Source organism: Nerophis ophidion, linkage group LG06 (genome assembly GCF_033978795.1).
Source record: "Nerophis ophidion isolate RoL-2023_Sa linkage group LG06, RoL_Noph_v1.0, whole genome shotgun sequence".
Classification (NCBI taxonomy): Eukaryota; Metazoa; Chordata; class Actinopteri; order Syngnathiformes; family Syngnathidae; genus Nerophis; species Nerophis ophidion.
In genome coordinates this window covers 15,445,865-15,461,511 of record NC_084616.1, presented here as the reverse complement: position 1 = coordinate 15,461,511, position 15,647 = coordinate 15,445,865, and the positions used below count along the sequence as shown (strand labels likewise).

General features: G+C 42.0%; 1 protein-coding gene across 2 annotated transcripts in view; it reads right to left on the bottom strand.

The window, feature by feature from the left end:
* The window catches only part of lamb2l (laminin, beta 2-like), a 155,695-nt gene that overhangs the window by 5,160 nt on the left and 134,888 nt on the right, over positions 1-15,647 (bottom strand). For both annotated transcript variants that reach the window (XM_061902749.1, XM_061902748.1), the window contains exons 25-30: positions 12,352-12,448; positions 6,631-7,003; positions 6,364-6,548; positions 4,921-5,168; positions 3,319-3,534; positions 3,111-3,255 (exon numbers count right to left, since the gene is read on the bottom strand). In XM_061902749.1, the coding sequence (XP_061758733.1) occupies positions 3,111-3,255; positions 3,319-3,534; positions 4,921-5,168; positions 6,364-6,548; positions 6,631-7,003; positions 12,352-12,448 (1,264 nt within the window). The remainder of the gene's footprint in view (positions 1-3,110; positions 3,256-3,318; positions 3,535-4,920; positions 5,169-6,363; positions 6,549-6,630; positions 7,004-12,351; positions 12,449-15,647) is intronic.

Here is a 15,647-nt window from a genome sequence, read left to right as displayed (position 1 = left end):
TTACTTACTGTAAGTTATTTTTTTTGTTATTGTAGTTTTTTAAGAAATATGTTTAATTTATTTATCTTTTTTTACCTAAATAAAACCAGCACAAGTAATTGGATGATGACAAATATATGGTATTTTTCAGCATTGTTTTACATTTTTACTAAAAATTCCTCTTAGTCAGCTAAGATTATAGTAAATTGTGTCGACTAAAATATCAATAATACAAGATAAATAAGATATCTTTAATGTTTCCTTGAAAGCAGGTTTATTTAGGTTACCAGCAAAGCATTTGTTTAACAGAAAAGTAGCATGAAATGATGGTCAAATAAACATTTTTTCAAATTTATTTTGCTCCATTTTTGAAACTTTTGACTGGAATTATTCTTTTAAAAAGGTGAGATTTTTTTTTATTTAATCATCCATCCATCCATTTTCTAACCCAGGGGTCACCAACACGGTGCCCGCGGGCACCAGGTAGCCCGTAAGGACCAGATGACTCGCCCGTTGGCCTGTTCTAAAAATAGCTCAAATAGCAGCACTTACCAGTGAGCTGCCTCTATTTTTTAAATTGTATTTATTTACTAGCAAGCTGGCCTCGCTTTGCTCGACATTTTTAATTCTAAGAGAGACAAAACTCAAATAGAATTTGAAAATCCAAGAAAATATTTTAAAGACCTGGTCTTCACTTGTTTGAATAAATTCATTTTTTTTTTTTTACTTTGCTTCTTATAACTTTCAGAAAGACAATTTTAGAGAAAAAATACAACCTTAAAAATGATTTTAGGATTTTTAAACACATATACCTTTTTACTTTTTAAATTCTTTCCTCTTCTTTCCTGACAATTTTAATCAATGTTCAAGTAAATCTATATGTTTTTTTGAAAAGAATAATTAATACATTTTAATTTAATTCTTTATTTTAGCTTCTGTTTTTTTTGACGAAGAATATTTGTGAAATGTTTCTTCAAACTTATTATGATTAAAATTCAAAAAAATTATTCTGGCAAATCTAGAACATCTGTAGAATCAAATTTAAATCTTATTTCAAAGTCTTTTGAATTTCTTTTAAAATTTTTGTTCTGGAAAATCTGGAAAAAATAATGATTTGTCTTTGTTAGAAATATAGCTTGGTCCAATTCGTTATATATTCTAACAAAGTGCAGATTGGATTTTAACCTATTTAAAACATGTCATCAAAATTCTAAAATTAATTGTTCCATATATTATTTTTTTAATTTATTCCAAAAGATTCGAATTAGCTAGTTTTTCTTTTCATTTTTTTCGGTTGAATTGTGAATTTTAAACAGTCGAAATTAAAGATAAACTATGTTTCAAAATCAAATTTTCATTTTTTTTTTCGTGTTTTCTCCTCTTTTAAACCGTTCAATTTAGTATTTATTCTCTACAAAAAAAACTTTCCGTAAAAGGAAAAAAAAATGTACGACAGAAATACCCATTTTTTAACTATACATATAGATTTATTTATTAAAGGTAAATTGAGCAAATTGGCTATTTCTGGCAATTTATTTAAGTGTGTATCAAACTGGTAGCCCTTCGCATTAATCAGTACCCAAGAAGTAGCTCTTGGTTTCAAAAAGGTTGGTGACCCCTGGTCTAAGAAATGGAAGGATGGGCAAAAACAGACAAACCGAGCAGGGGCCTTGACGTCCTCTAGTGGTGTTTGTCGGCATCTGGTGGACTTCAGACGTAACTACAGTTTCAAATTGAGTTTTGTACTCGGGATAGGTTTCCAACAAGATCTCACACATGTTCGTAACAAATGAGGATTTATGAAGTTCGTTAGCAACGACAAAAACGAAGTGTTTGGACACCAATGACAGAGTTAGTGAGACATTCTCTGACTAGACAAAAAACGTGTTGTTTACGTCATACTTGCCAACCCTCTCGGATTTTCAAGGAGACTCCCGAAATTCAGCGCGTCTCCCGAAAACCTCACGGGACAAATTTTCTCCCGAAAATCTCCCGAAATTCAGGCGGAGCTGGAGGCGACGCGCCCTCCAGCTCCATGCGGACCTGAGTGACGTCTCGACAGCCTGTTTTCACGTCCGCTTTCCCACAATATAAACAGCGAGCCTGCCCAATGACGTTATAACTGTAGAATGTTAAAGGGCAAGTTCTTGGTTTATTATGTGGGTTTATTGTTAGGCAGTCTCATTAACGTCCTCCCAGCGTGGCAACAACACACAACAACAGCAGTCACGTTTTCGTCTATCGAAAAGCAGTTTGTCTGCTGTAAACAGCAATGTTGTTACACTCTTAAACAGGACAATACTGCCATCTACTGTACATGCATATGTGACTATGGCTTTTAGAGAGTGCAGAAGAACGGGGAAGATACAGCCATGGCGACGCAGACGCGTGGGGGGGGGGCAGTGTTTGGGGCTAGCGGGTGTATAATATAGCCAAGAGTCATGGATGCATTGCATTCTGGGTAAGTGTTATGTTGCGTTTATAATGTGTTACAGAGCCAATGTTCTCCAAAGATGTTTGTTTTTCTTGTTTAATGTGGGTTCACAGAGTGTGGCGCATATTGGTAAAAGTGTTAAAGTTGTTTTATATCACAAAAATTAGTGTGATCTGTACGGCTAGTGAGTGAATGTGAGTGTGAATGTTGTCTGTCTATCTGTGTTGGCCCTGCGATGAGGTGGCGACTTGTCCAGGGTGTTCCCTGACTTCCGCCCGATTGTAGCTGAGATAGGCGCCAGCGCCCACTGCGACCTCGAAAGGGAATAAGCGGTAGAAAATGGATGGATGGATGTATGGCTGTGGAACAAGACCCCTGGTTTACACATAGTAAATTAAGAAAATAAAATTCTCTGCCATTTTGTAAAAAAATGACAGGGAGGGAAAGCATCACTCGTGACGTTACAAGTTCGACCCGGCGGTAAAAGTAAGCTTATCGATGTGGGGAGCGAGTTTGACCCGGAAAAAATTCAAGGCAGGTGCATATTACTGTACATACCCGACGGCTAATCAAGGAAATATGGTATATGAAATACTTGACTTGGTGAATTCTAGCTATACTCCTACCCTCTTAACCACGCCCACCCCCCACCTCCCGAAATCGGAGGTCTCAAGGTTGGCAAGTATGGTTTACGTACCCGTGAGGAAGTCTCGGATCTTCTTGATGAACTCTTTCAGCTTCCTGTTGGAGTTTTCAAAGTCCTCCTTGTTCCTCTGTGCTTTCTCCAACGTGTTCATGGCCTGGTTCTTCACGTCTTGGGTCAGAGCGGCGATGTCCTGGAGCTGCACATCCGCATGTGGGCGTGAGAACGACCAAAGTGGGCGGAGAAAGCGGGTTCAAGGTACCTTCTTGGCCACGTTCTGCAGGTCCTGGTTGGCGGCGTCCAGGGCCCGGCTGGCGTTCCTGCCGTGAGCCAGGGCGGCCAGGGAGGCGCTGACGGTGCCGTTGCAGCCCTCGCCTCCGCACACGCGGTTGCCCTCGTCGTCACGGCAACCGGCGCCGCCGCACGGGCTGTGGTGGCAGGTGCCGTTGACGCCGACGTCGCTGTGACCGCCGCACACCTGCAGCGAGACACGAGGGCAGGCGGGGACTCACTCACATATACTATTCACCTTCAAATAACTTTTACTGCAAATGAATATCGGTTATATCGGCCTCCTTGACTACTAATAACCGGTATCGGCCCTGAAAAAATAACATCGGTCGATCTCTAATCAGGGGTAACATCTTGTGTGATGTAATCATCTAGTGCAGGGGTGTCAAACTCAAATACAGAGTGGGCCAACATTTTAAACGGAACAAAGCAGCGGGCCAAGGTTGACAGAATTAACCTTTTAATAGGGACCCAAACTAGTTTTGCATTAAATATTGAACAAGCAAGGCTTATATAACTTTAGTGACATGCAAAATCCAGTTTCAAATAATAATAATAATAATTCAAAAAATATCAATGGCATATCAAATAAAATTTAGATAAAAATATTATGCCTTTTTTTCTATTTGCAATCTTCTGGGGTAAATATCAAATTTTCCCACAGGCTAATAATACATTTGAAAGTAAAATAACAATAATGAATGAACCAAACATTCAAGCCTTGAAGTAGCAAGAGAAAAAGCACGAATAAAACGTTAGTTGGTCAGTTTGCTGGGAGTTTCCCGGAAGAGTTAGTGCTGCAAGGGGTTCGGGGTATTTGTTCTGTTGTGTTACGGTGCGGATGTTCACCCGAAATGTGTTTGTCATTCTTGTTTGGTGTGGGTTGACAGTGTGGCGCATATTTGTAACAGTGTTAAAGTTGTTTATACGGCCACCCTCAGTGTGACCTGTATGGCTGTTGACCAAGTATGCCTTGCATTCACTTGTGCGTGTCTGCAAAAGCCACAAATATTATGTGACACGCTGTTAGTATGGAGGAAAAGCGGACGTGACGACAGGTTGTAGAGAACGCTAAAGGCAGTGCCTAAAAATCCACGCCCCCAATATAGTTGTCCAGGTGGAAATCGGTAGAAATTCGGGAGAATGGTTTCCCTCGGAAGATTTTCGGGAGGGGCATTGAACTTCGGGAGTCTACCGGGAAAAGTAGGAGGGTTGGCAAGTATGAGTATTAGCGGTGAATGCGATGTTATACAGCGGCACCGACGCTGTATAACACCAGCGGGCCAGCTCTAATGATAAATTGATATTGCCTCAAGGGCTAAATTGAATTACACGGCGGGCCAGATTTGGCCAGCGGGCCAGAGTTTGACACCCATGTTCTGGTGAGAGCATTTTAATTTTTTTATTTTTTTTTAAGGAGGTTGCCTACAGCCACAGCTATTGATGCCAATTTGCTTTTGCAGTATTTGAATATTAGCATTAGTTAGAGCATTTTGACATTTTGCACAAGAGCAAAAAAAAAAAATGACATCATGCACAATGTGCACTTGAATACTTCTAAAATTATTCCTACCTTGTGATTAAGGTGCTGGACCTTGTGGTCGAGGTGATGGGACTTCTGCAGGAGGTCCTCCAAGGATTTGTTCTGAGATGCCGCAGCTTGAAGGAAATGCTCTTCATTTTTATCCAGCAGGTCTTCAGCCAGGGAGCGCCTTTCTTCGGACTGTTCAACTGGACTGAGTGGACCGGACACGGAGGCGTTGCATTTCTGCTCCGCCTCCAACGACTCCTCATAGTACTTCTTCACTTTTTTCATTTGATCTGCCAAGACACAGCAAAGGTAGATTAGTTTGAATTATATATTCCTCCCATATTAAGGTGTATTATCATATATTCTTTGTAAAGTATATATATATATACAGTGGGGCAAACCAGTATTTAGTCAGCCACCGATTGTGCAAGTTCTCCCACTTAAAATGATGACAGAGGTCTGTAATTTTCATCATAGGTACACTTCAACTGTGAGAGACAGAATGTGAAAAAATAAAAATCCAGGAATTTGGTCAACCATTTAAAGCTCTCACTGATGGAAGGAGGTTTTGGCTCAAAATCTCACGATACATGGCCCCATTTTAACACGGATCAATCATCCTGTCCCCTTAGCAGAAAAACAGCCCCAAAGCATGATGTTTCCACCCCCATGCTTCACAGTAGGTATGGTGTTCTTGGGATGCAACTCAGTATTGTTCTTCCTCCAAACACGAGTTGAGTTTATACCAAAAAGTTCTATTTTGGTTTCATCTGATCACATGACATTCTCCCAATCCTCTGCTGTATCATCCATGTATCCATTTTGGTATCAACTCAACTCGTCGTGTTTGGAGGAAGAAGAATACTGAGTTGCATCCCAAGAACACCACACCTACTGTGAAGCATGGGGGTGGAAACATCATGCTTTGGGGCTGTTTTTCTGCTAAGGGGACAGGACGATTGATCCGTGTTAAGGAAAGAATGAATGGGGCCATGTATCGTGAGATTTTGAGCCAAAACCTCCTTCCATCAGTGAGAGCTTTGAATGCTTGACCACCATAATTTACAAATAAATTCTTAAAAATTCCTACAATGTGAATTCCTGGATTTTTTTTCCACATTCTGCCTCTCACAGTTGAAGTGTACCTATGATGAAAATTACAGACCTCTGCCATCATTTTAAGTGGGAGAACTTGCACAATCGGTGGCTGACTAAATACCTTTTTGCCCCACTGTATATGTGTATGTATGTATATATATATATATATATATATATATATATATATATGTATATATATATATATATATATATGTATATATATATATATATATATATATATATATATATTCACATGTATGTGTATATATAATATATATTATTTGTATGTTAGAGTGTAATTTTATGTATTGTATATTTCTTATATATTAAGGATATATATTTCTTATATATTATATGTATGATACATGTGATGAATGTGTGCATTACCTCCAAACCCTGAGGTGAGGTAGTCTTCCAGATGCTGCCTCTTGGACGCCACCGTGGCGTTGATGTCGGTCAACTGTCTCTCCAGGTCGCTCAGCGTACGCCTCAGCGCGCCCTCGTCCTCCGCTGTGGCGTTAAACTCTCGAGCGACGCCCATCAGGCGCCCGTCGGTCAACGCTATCTCCGCTCTGAAACGCGACCAGACAATTGACGCCCGTGTTTGAACCACATTTCAGAAGACTTCCAATCCTAGTTTGGCTTCACGCTTACCTGAGGTCGTCGATGCTTTGTCCGAGCAGCTGGTGGACTCGCTCGCTGTCCTGTCGGCCAATCAGATCCTGCACCTGCTTCAGCTTCCTCTCCAGCTCCTTGATGCGGGCGTCGCCAACGCCCGGTGTGACGCCGCTCTCCAGGATCTTGTTGGCGGTGATCTGGATGTGCTCCAGGTCTCGCTTGATCTGGCACACGACGTCGTCCCACAGCTGGAAGCAGGCGTGGCACCGCACGCACTCGGGGAAGGCGCCGGTGAATCCGCGGGCGCACTCGTCGCAGAGTTTCCCCGCCGCCCCGTCCTTGCAACGGCACGCCCCGGTGGTGCGATCACACTGTGCTACTTCCGAGCCCTGAGGATGGCAGTTGCACTCTGGAGAGGAACAAGACATGCATGATATAGTTGCTCAGGTTCAGTCCGTGCAAACATTATTTATGGTGTCCCCCAAGGGTCCGTTATCCAACCACTGCTCATAACTTGCTCAAAAATAATCAATCAATCAATGATTATTTATATAGCCCTAAATAACTAGTGTCTCAAAGGGCTGCACAAACCACAACACAAACCACAACGACATCCTCGGTAGAACCCACATAATTAAATAATATTAATCCACAATAATTTTCTTTGATGAAAATGTAAGATTTCATAGTAATTGAAATGCAATTTTAACAAATATTTTTAAAATTTACTGTGGGAAAGACCACATTTTGTAGCGAAAGTCAAACTTACATACTTCTTATCCCAGCTAATTTGTAAAAAAAAAAAAAAAAGGGTAAATAAGATGGAAAAAGAAAAATAGACATACTTAAATGCTATGCAATAAAGAAGGTTCATTACATCTGCATATTCATATACTTTTTAAAATGTTCTTGTAATCAGACCATATTTTTGGTACTGACATGTCAGTCGTGAGAACACTAACATCACGACAAAAGAACAAAATAAAAAAAAAAGAAGAGAAACATAAAAAATGTGCTCAACAACTGCCAAAATCCCACCTGGGCCATCAAAAAAGGGTAACAACAAGTAAAAAAACAAGGAAAAGTCTCACGGCCCGGGAGAATTCTAACGCTCGTTCATCTGTGCCCACGCACCAATGTACAGCTGCAACCAATCAGCAATCTGCACACCTGAAGCTGATGAGACGTCGGGATTCTTCCAGGACAGAACGTTGAGGTGGGGGGGTAGGGGGAGTAGCGGGGGTGTATAAATGTTCAAGTATTTCTTTTATATATATATATATATATATATATATATATATATATATATATATATATATATATATATATATATATATATATATATATATATATATATATATATACATATATATATATATATATATACACCCATACATATATACACACACACACACACACACACACACACACACACACACACACACACACGTGTATATATATATGTGAATAATTAATTCCCAAGAAAAACAGCATGGGGTGCATCGTCTGGCGGTGGTTTGGCTTCAAGCGGGAAAATGTTGTACAGTTATGCGGCAAAAGCGTTGCTACAAAAAGTAGCATTACTGCTAATATGTCTCCGTTCGGTGCCACACCATCAATTTCCACATCAACACCGTATGAAAAAATAGTCAGCAACAGAAGGAGATAACGTCGGCAGGAACCTACCACAGAACGAAGGACAAACAGAGTTTGATTACCTATTATGCAGCTCATTTTTATTTGACACTTATTGAAATATCTTGTGTGACATCATGCACAAAAGTGCACTTTATGTGTTTTAAACTATTGTAGTGGCATTCTGTCCAAAAATAGCACTTAAATTAAGTGTTATTTTGATATGTCATCTTAGTGACATCATGCACAAAAGTGCGCTAATACCTTGTTTTAAAATGTCGCTGATAATCTTGCACTTTCTGTTTTGGAGATGACATGAATGTTTGTGCCACTGCTTAATAAATACAGTTTTGCTAAATTGACTTAGTTGTGAATTCCCTCTCTGCATGAAAGTTTAAAATGAGCATATATTAATGCAGTATGAAGAAGAATGTTTTAATGTAGACACATAGAATCATCATACTGCTGTGATTATATGCATCAATTGTTCATTCAAGGGTAAGGCAAAATATCGAGATATATATCATGTCATTGCTCAAAAATATCGAGATATTATTAAAAGGCCATAACGCCCAGCCCTAACTAGAAGGTTTACAAGAAGCCTAAAACAAAAATCCGAACAGAAAATCCTAAAATCAGCCATATCAGATCGTTGCAAAATGAATACCCGCATCATGGACCCGGACAACGGCAAAATCCTCGGCACGGAAAGTAACAAATTCAAACGATGGATTAAGGAGGTAATCGAACTAAGGAAGCGGCCTAAGGAAACTATCAATCGGGATGAAGGAGCATACCAGGTAGACCTGTCAATCCTATAAGATCAGCTAAAAGGCAACACATCAGAGTGGTCAGGTGACCCTTCTGAAGAAGACTGCAGATGACAGTCGAAACATGTCAGGTAAAAATTCCACCTAATATACCGAAAATATGGTCTGAAAACACCGCTATTAACGTTTCATATTTACAGAACATGCATCAGCTAGAACACTTAACATGGCTGTTATCTACCGCCCCCCAGGGCCCTATTCGGACTTTATTAATGAATTCTCAGAGTTCGTTGCTGATCTAGTGACACACGCCGATAATATAATCATAATGGGGGACTTTAATATCCATATGAATACCCCATCGGACCCACCGTGCGTAGCGCTCCAGACTATAATTGATAGCTGTGGTCTCACACAAATAATAAATGAACCCACGCATCGCAACGGTAATACGATAGACCTAGTGCTTGTCAGGGGTATCACCGTTTCCAAAGTTACGATACTCCCGTATCCTAAAGTATTGTCCGATCATTACCTTATAAAATTCGAGGTTCAGACGCATGTTCGTCAAACTAATAATAATAATAACTACTATAGCAGCCGCAACATTAATACGGCCACAACGACAACTCTTGCTGACCTACTGCCCTCGGTAATGGCACCATTCCCAAAATATGTGGGCTCTATTGATAACCTCACTAACAACTTTAACGACGCCCTGCGCGAAACCATTGATAACATAGCACCGCTAAAGTTAAAAAAGGCTCCAAAAAAGCATACCCCGTGGTTTACAGAAGAAACTAGAGCTCAGAAATTATTATGTAGAAAGCTGGAACGCAAATGGCGCACGACTAAACTTGAGGTGCACCATCAAGCATGGAGTGATAGTTTAATAACTTATAAACGCATGCTTACCTTAGCTAAAGCTAAATATTACTCAAATCTCATCCACTGTAATAAAAACGATCCTAAATTTTTGTTTAGTACGGTAGCATCGCTAACCCAACAAGGGAACCCCTCCAGTAGCTCCACCCACTCAGCTGATGACTTTATGCAATTCTTTAGTAAGAAAATTGAAGTCATTAGAAAGGAGATTAAAGACAATGCGTCCCAGCTACAACGGGGTTCTATTAACACTGACACGATTGTATATACGGCGGATACTGCCCTCCAAAATAGTTTCTCTCGTTTTGAGGAAATAACATTAGAGGAATTGTTACAACGTGTAAATGGAATAAAACAAACAACATGTTTAGTTGACCCTCTTCCTGGGAAACTGATCAAGGAGCTCTTTGTATTATTAGGTCCATCAGTGCTAAATATTATAAACTTATCACTTTCCTCGGGCACTGTTCCCCTAGCATTCAAAAAAGCGGTTATTCATCCTCTTCTTAAAAGACCTAACCTCGATCCTGACCTCATGGTGAACTACCGACCGGTGTCTCACCTTCCCTTTATTTCAAAAATCCTCGAAAAAATTGTTGCGGAGCAGTTAAATGAACAATTAGCGTCTAACAATCTATGTGAAACCTTTCAATCCGGTTTCAGGGCAAATCACTCGACGGAGACAGCCCTCGCAAAAATGACTAATGATCTATTGCTAACGATGGATTCTGATGCGTCATCTATGTTGCTGCTCCTCGATCTTAGCGCTGCTTTCGATACCGTCGATCATAATATTTTATTAGAACGTATCAAAACACGAATTGGTATGTCAGACTTAGCCTTGTCTTGGTTTAACTCTTATCTTACTGATAGGATGCAGTGTGTCTCCCATAACAATGTGACCTCGGACTACGTTAAGGTAACGTGTGGAGTTCCCCAGGGTTCGGTCCTTGGCCCTGCACTCTCCAGCATCTACATGCTGCCGCTAGGTGACATCATACGCAAATACGGTGTTAGCTTTCACTGTTATGCTGATGACACCCAACTCTACATGCCCCTAAAGTTGACCAACACGCCGGATTGTAGTCAGCTGGAGGCGTGTCTTAATGAAATTAAACAATGGATGTCCGCTAACTTTTTGCAACTCAACACCAAAAAAACGGAAATGCTGATTATCGGTCCTGCTAGACACCGAACTCTATTTAATGATACAACTCTAACATTTGACAACCAAACAATTAAACAAGGCGACACGGTAAAGAATCTGGGTATTATCTTCGACCCAACTCTCTCCTTTGAGGCACACATTAAAAGCGTTACTAAAACGGCCTTCTTTCATCACCGTAATATCGCTAAAATTCGCTCCATTCTGTCCCCTAAAGACGCTGAGATCATTATCCATGCGTTTGTTACGTCTCGTCTCGATTACTGTAACGTATTATTTTCGGGTCTCCCCATGTCTAGCATTAAAAGATTACAGTTGGTACAAAATGCGGCTGCTAGACTTTTGACAAGAACAAGAAAGTTTGATCACATTACGCCTGTACTGGCTCCCCTGCACTGGCTTCCTGTGCACTTAAGATGTGACTTTAAGGTTTTACTACTTACGTATAAAATACTACACGGTCTAGCTCCATGCTATCTTACCGATTGTATTGTACCATATGTCCCGGCAAGAAATCTGCGTTCAAAGGACTCCGGCTTTTTAGTGATTCCCAAAGCCCAAAAAAAGTCTGCGGGCTATAGAGCGTTTTCCGTTCGGGCTCCAGTACTCTGGAATGCCCTCCCGGTAACAGTTCGAGATGCCACCTCAGTAGAAGCATTTAAGTCTCACCTTAAAACTCATTTGTATACTCTAGCCTTTAAATAGACTCCCTTTTTAGACCAGTTGATCTGCCGTTTCTTTTCTTTTTCTTCTATGTCCCACTCTCCCTTGTGGAGGGGGTCCGGTCCGGTGGCCATGTACTGCTTGCCTGTGTATCGGCTGGGGACATCTCTGCGCAGCTGATCCGCCTCCGCTTGGGATGGTTTCCTGCTGGCTCCGCTGTGAACGGGACTCTCGCTGCTGTGTTGGATCCGCTTTGGACTGGACTCTCGCGACTGTGTTGGATCCATTGTGGATTGAACTTTCACAGTATCATGTTAGACCCGCTCGACATCCATTGCTTTCCTCCTCTCCAAGGTTCTCATAGTCATCATTGTCACCGACGTCCCACTGGGTGTGAGTTTTCCTTGCCCTTATGTGGGCCTACCGAGGATGTCGTAGTGGTTTGTGCAGCCCTTTGAGACACTAGTGATTTAGGGCTATATAAGTAAACATTGATTGATTGATTGATTAAATATAGTTTTAAGACCTCATTGAACCATATTTATTACCACATGAACATGCACAAAAGCACTGAAAATTGGTACCGATTTCCAAGAACTGGTTCAAATGTCAAAAGGTACCCATCCCTAATTGTTTTACCTTGACACTCCAGTTGTGGGTCTCCCCAGTGAAGCTGCTCACACTCGGTGCACTCCTTCCCGCCGAAGCCTGGCCGACAGTGGCACTGCCCGGTGAACTGCAGTATGAAGGACAAACCTCTCATTAAATCCCATTTAACACATCTTTTGGAGGCTAACCGAACACAGCCTGAATAATCTAAACCTAGATTTTTTTTATATATATATATATATATATATATAAATAATATGTGAAAGACACAAGCACATAAAAAATGAAACTGTGCCGCGGATATTGACAGTGAAAAGTAGTTCTTGCAATTGTTGGATATATATTCAAACCATAACCAAGCATGCATCGATATAGCTCTTGTTCCAAAGTAGGTGTAAGTCACATCACGTTGTGACTTATTTTAAGTTTTTTTGCTGTTTTGCTGTGTGTGGTGTTTCAGTTCTTGTCTTGCGCTCCTATTTTGTTGTTGATTGTCATCCCATGTGCGGATGTGCTTTGTGGACGCCGTCTGCTGCTCCACACGCTGTAAGTCTTTGCTGTCGTCCAGCATTCTGTTTTTGTTTACTTTGCAGCCAATTCACCATAGCCTTCCCTAAGCTTCAATGCCTTTTCTTCGCAACACTCGCCTTTTGTTTATTTTTGGTTTAAGCATTAGATACCTTTTTGCCTGCACACTGCCTCCCACTGTCGTCTGCATATTGTGATCATGACAAAACACGTTCCCGACTTCTACAAAGAAATTAGCTACCTGCTGCCACCTACTGATAAGGACGAGTATAAGACGATTACTCTAGACAGCACAGACACTCAACAATGGCACGTTATAGCTCGGTTGGTAGAGCGGCTGTGCCAGCAACTTGAGGGTTCCAGGTTCGATCCCCGCTTCCGCCATCCTAGTCACTGCCGTTGTGTCCTTGGGCAAGACACTTTACCCACCTGCTCTCAGTCCCACCCACACTGGTTTAAATGTAACTTAGATATTGGCTTTCACTATGTAAAGCACCTTGAGTCACTAGAGAAAAGCGCTATATAAATATAATTCAATTCATTTCAAGTTCTTGTCTTGCGCTCCTATTTTGTTGTTGATTGCCATCCCATGTGCGGATGTGCTTTGTGGACGCCGTCTGCTGCTCCACACGCTGTAAGTCTTTGCTGTCGTCCAGCATTCTGTTTTTGTTTACTTTGCAGCCAATTCACCGTAGCCTTCCCTAAGCTTCAATGCCTTTTCTTCGCAACACTCGCCTTTTGTTTATTTTTGGTTTAAGCATTAGATACCTTTTTGCCTGCACACTGCCTCCCGCTGTCGTCTGCATATTGTGATCATGACAAAACACGTTCCCGACTTCTACAAAGAAATTAGCTACCTGCTGCCACCTACTGATATGGACAAGTATAACACGGTTACTCTAGACAGCACAGACACTCAACAATGGCACATTATTGTGGCGGCATAACTCGGTTGGAGAGCGGCTGTGCCAGCAACTTGAGGGTTCCAGGTTCGATCCCCGCTTGTGAATTGTGAATTATATTTATATAGCACTTTTTCTCTAGTGACTCAAAGCGCTTTACATAGCGAAACCCAATATCTAAATTACATTCAAACCAGTGTGGGGGGCACTGGGAGCAGGTGGGTAAAGTGTCTTGCCCAAGGACACAACGGCAGTGACTGGGATGGCGGAAGCGGGAATCGAACCTGCAACCATCAAGTTGCTGGCACGGCCACTCTACCAACCGAGCTAAACCGCCCCCCTTCCGGCATCCTAGTCACTGCCGTGTCCTCGGGCGAGACACTTTACCCACATGCTCTCAGTCCCACCCACACTGGTTTAAATGTAACTTAGATATTGGCTTTCACTATGTAAAGCACTTTGAGTCACTAGAGAAAAGTGCTATATAAATATAATTAAATTCAATTACTGGGTTGCAAAAAAAAACAAGCAGTGGAGGCTCCTTTATGGGGTCTTGGGGCACAAGGAGGTTAACCCCTTTACTACTGTTACCCCAGGTGGCCCTTGGCACAGGCCTAGTACCTGACTGCCCCCTAGCCAGGGATAGGGTGAAGACCTCAACGGCGGAGCAGTGGGAAGACGGTAGATTTAGGAACTACCACAATGGCTGCGAAGGTGGGAGAAGGCTGCAGCAGAAAAGGGTCCCCAGTCCTCTTGGACTCCACGCCACTGGATCGTTTGTGACTGTCTGTGCATGTTAAACTAAGTCACGCACAGGCATCCCCCATAAAGGGATATACCCCTACCAGGAGGATTGTATATATCGTAAATATCGTAAGTATCGCAAATACCTCGTAAGTACCTGACTGCCCCCTAGCCAGGGATACGGTGAAGACCTCAACGGCGGAGCAGTCGGAAGACGGTAGATTTAAGAACTACCACAATGGCTGCGAAGGCGGGAGAAGGCTGCAGCAGAAAAGGGTCCTCAGTCGTATTGGACTCCACGCCACTGGATCGTTTGTGACTGTCTGTGCACGTTAAACTAAGTCACTCACAGGCATCCCCCATAAAGGGATACACCCCTACCAGGAGGATTGTATATATCGTAAATATCGTAAGTATCGTAAATACCTCGTAAGTACCTAACTGCCCCCCTAGCCAAGGATACGGTGAAGACCTCAACGGCGGAGCAGTCGGAAGACGGTAGATTTAAGAACTACCACAATGGCTGCGAAGGCGGGAGACGGCTGCAGCAGAAAAGGGTCCTCAGTCGTATTGGACTCCATGCCACTGATTCGTTTGTGCACGTTAAACTAAGTCACGCACAGGCATCCCCCATAAAGGGATACACCCCTACCAGGAGGATTGTATATATCGTAAATATCGTAAGTATCGTAAATACCTCGTAAGTACCTGACTGCCCCCCTAGCCAAGGATACAGTGAAGACCTCAACGGCGGATCAGTCGGAAGACGGTAGATTTAAAAACTAACATAATGGCTGCGAAGGTGAAAGAAGGCTGCAGCAGAAAAGGGTCCCCAGTCGTATTGGACTCCATGCCACTGATTCGTTTGTGCACGTTAAACTAAGTCACGCACAGGCATCCCCCATAAAGGGATACACCCCTACCAGGAGGATTGTATATATCGTAAATATCGTAAGTATCGTAAATACCTCGTAAGTACCTGACTGCCCCCCTAGCCAAGGATACAGTGAAGACCTCAACGGCGGATCAGTCGGAAGACGGTAGATTTAAAAACTAACATAATGGCTGCGAAGGTGGAAGAAGGCTGCAGCAGAAAAGGGTCCCCAGTCGTATTGGACTCCATGCCACTGGATCGTTTGTGACTGTCTGTGC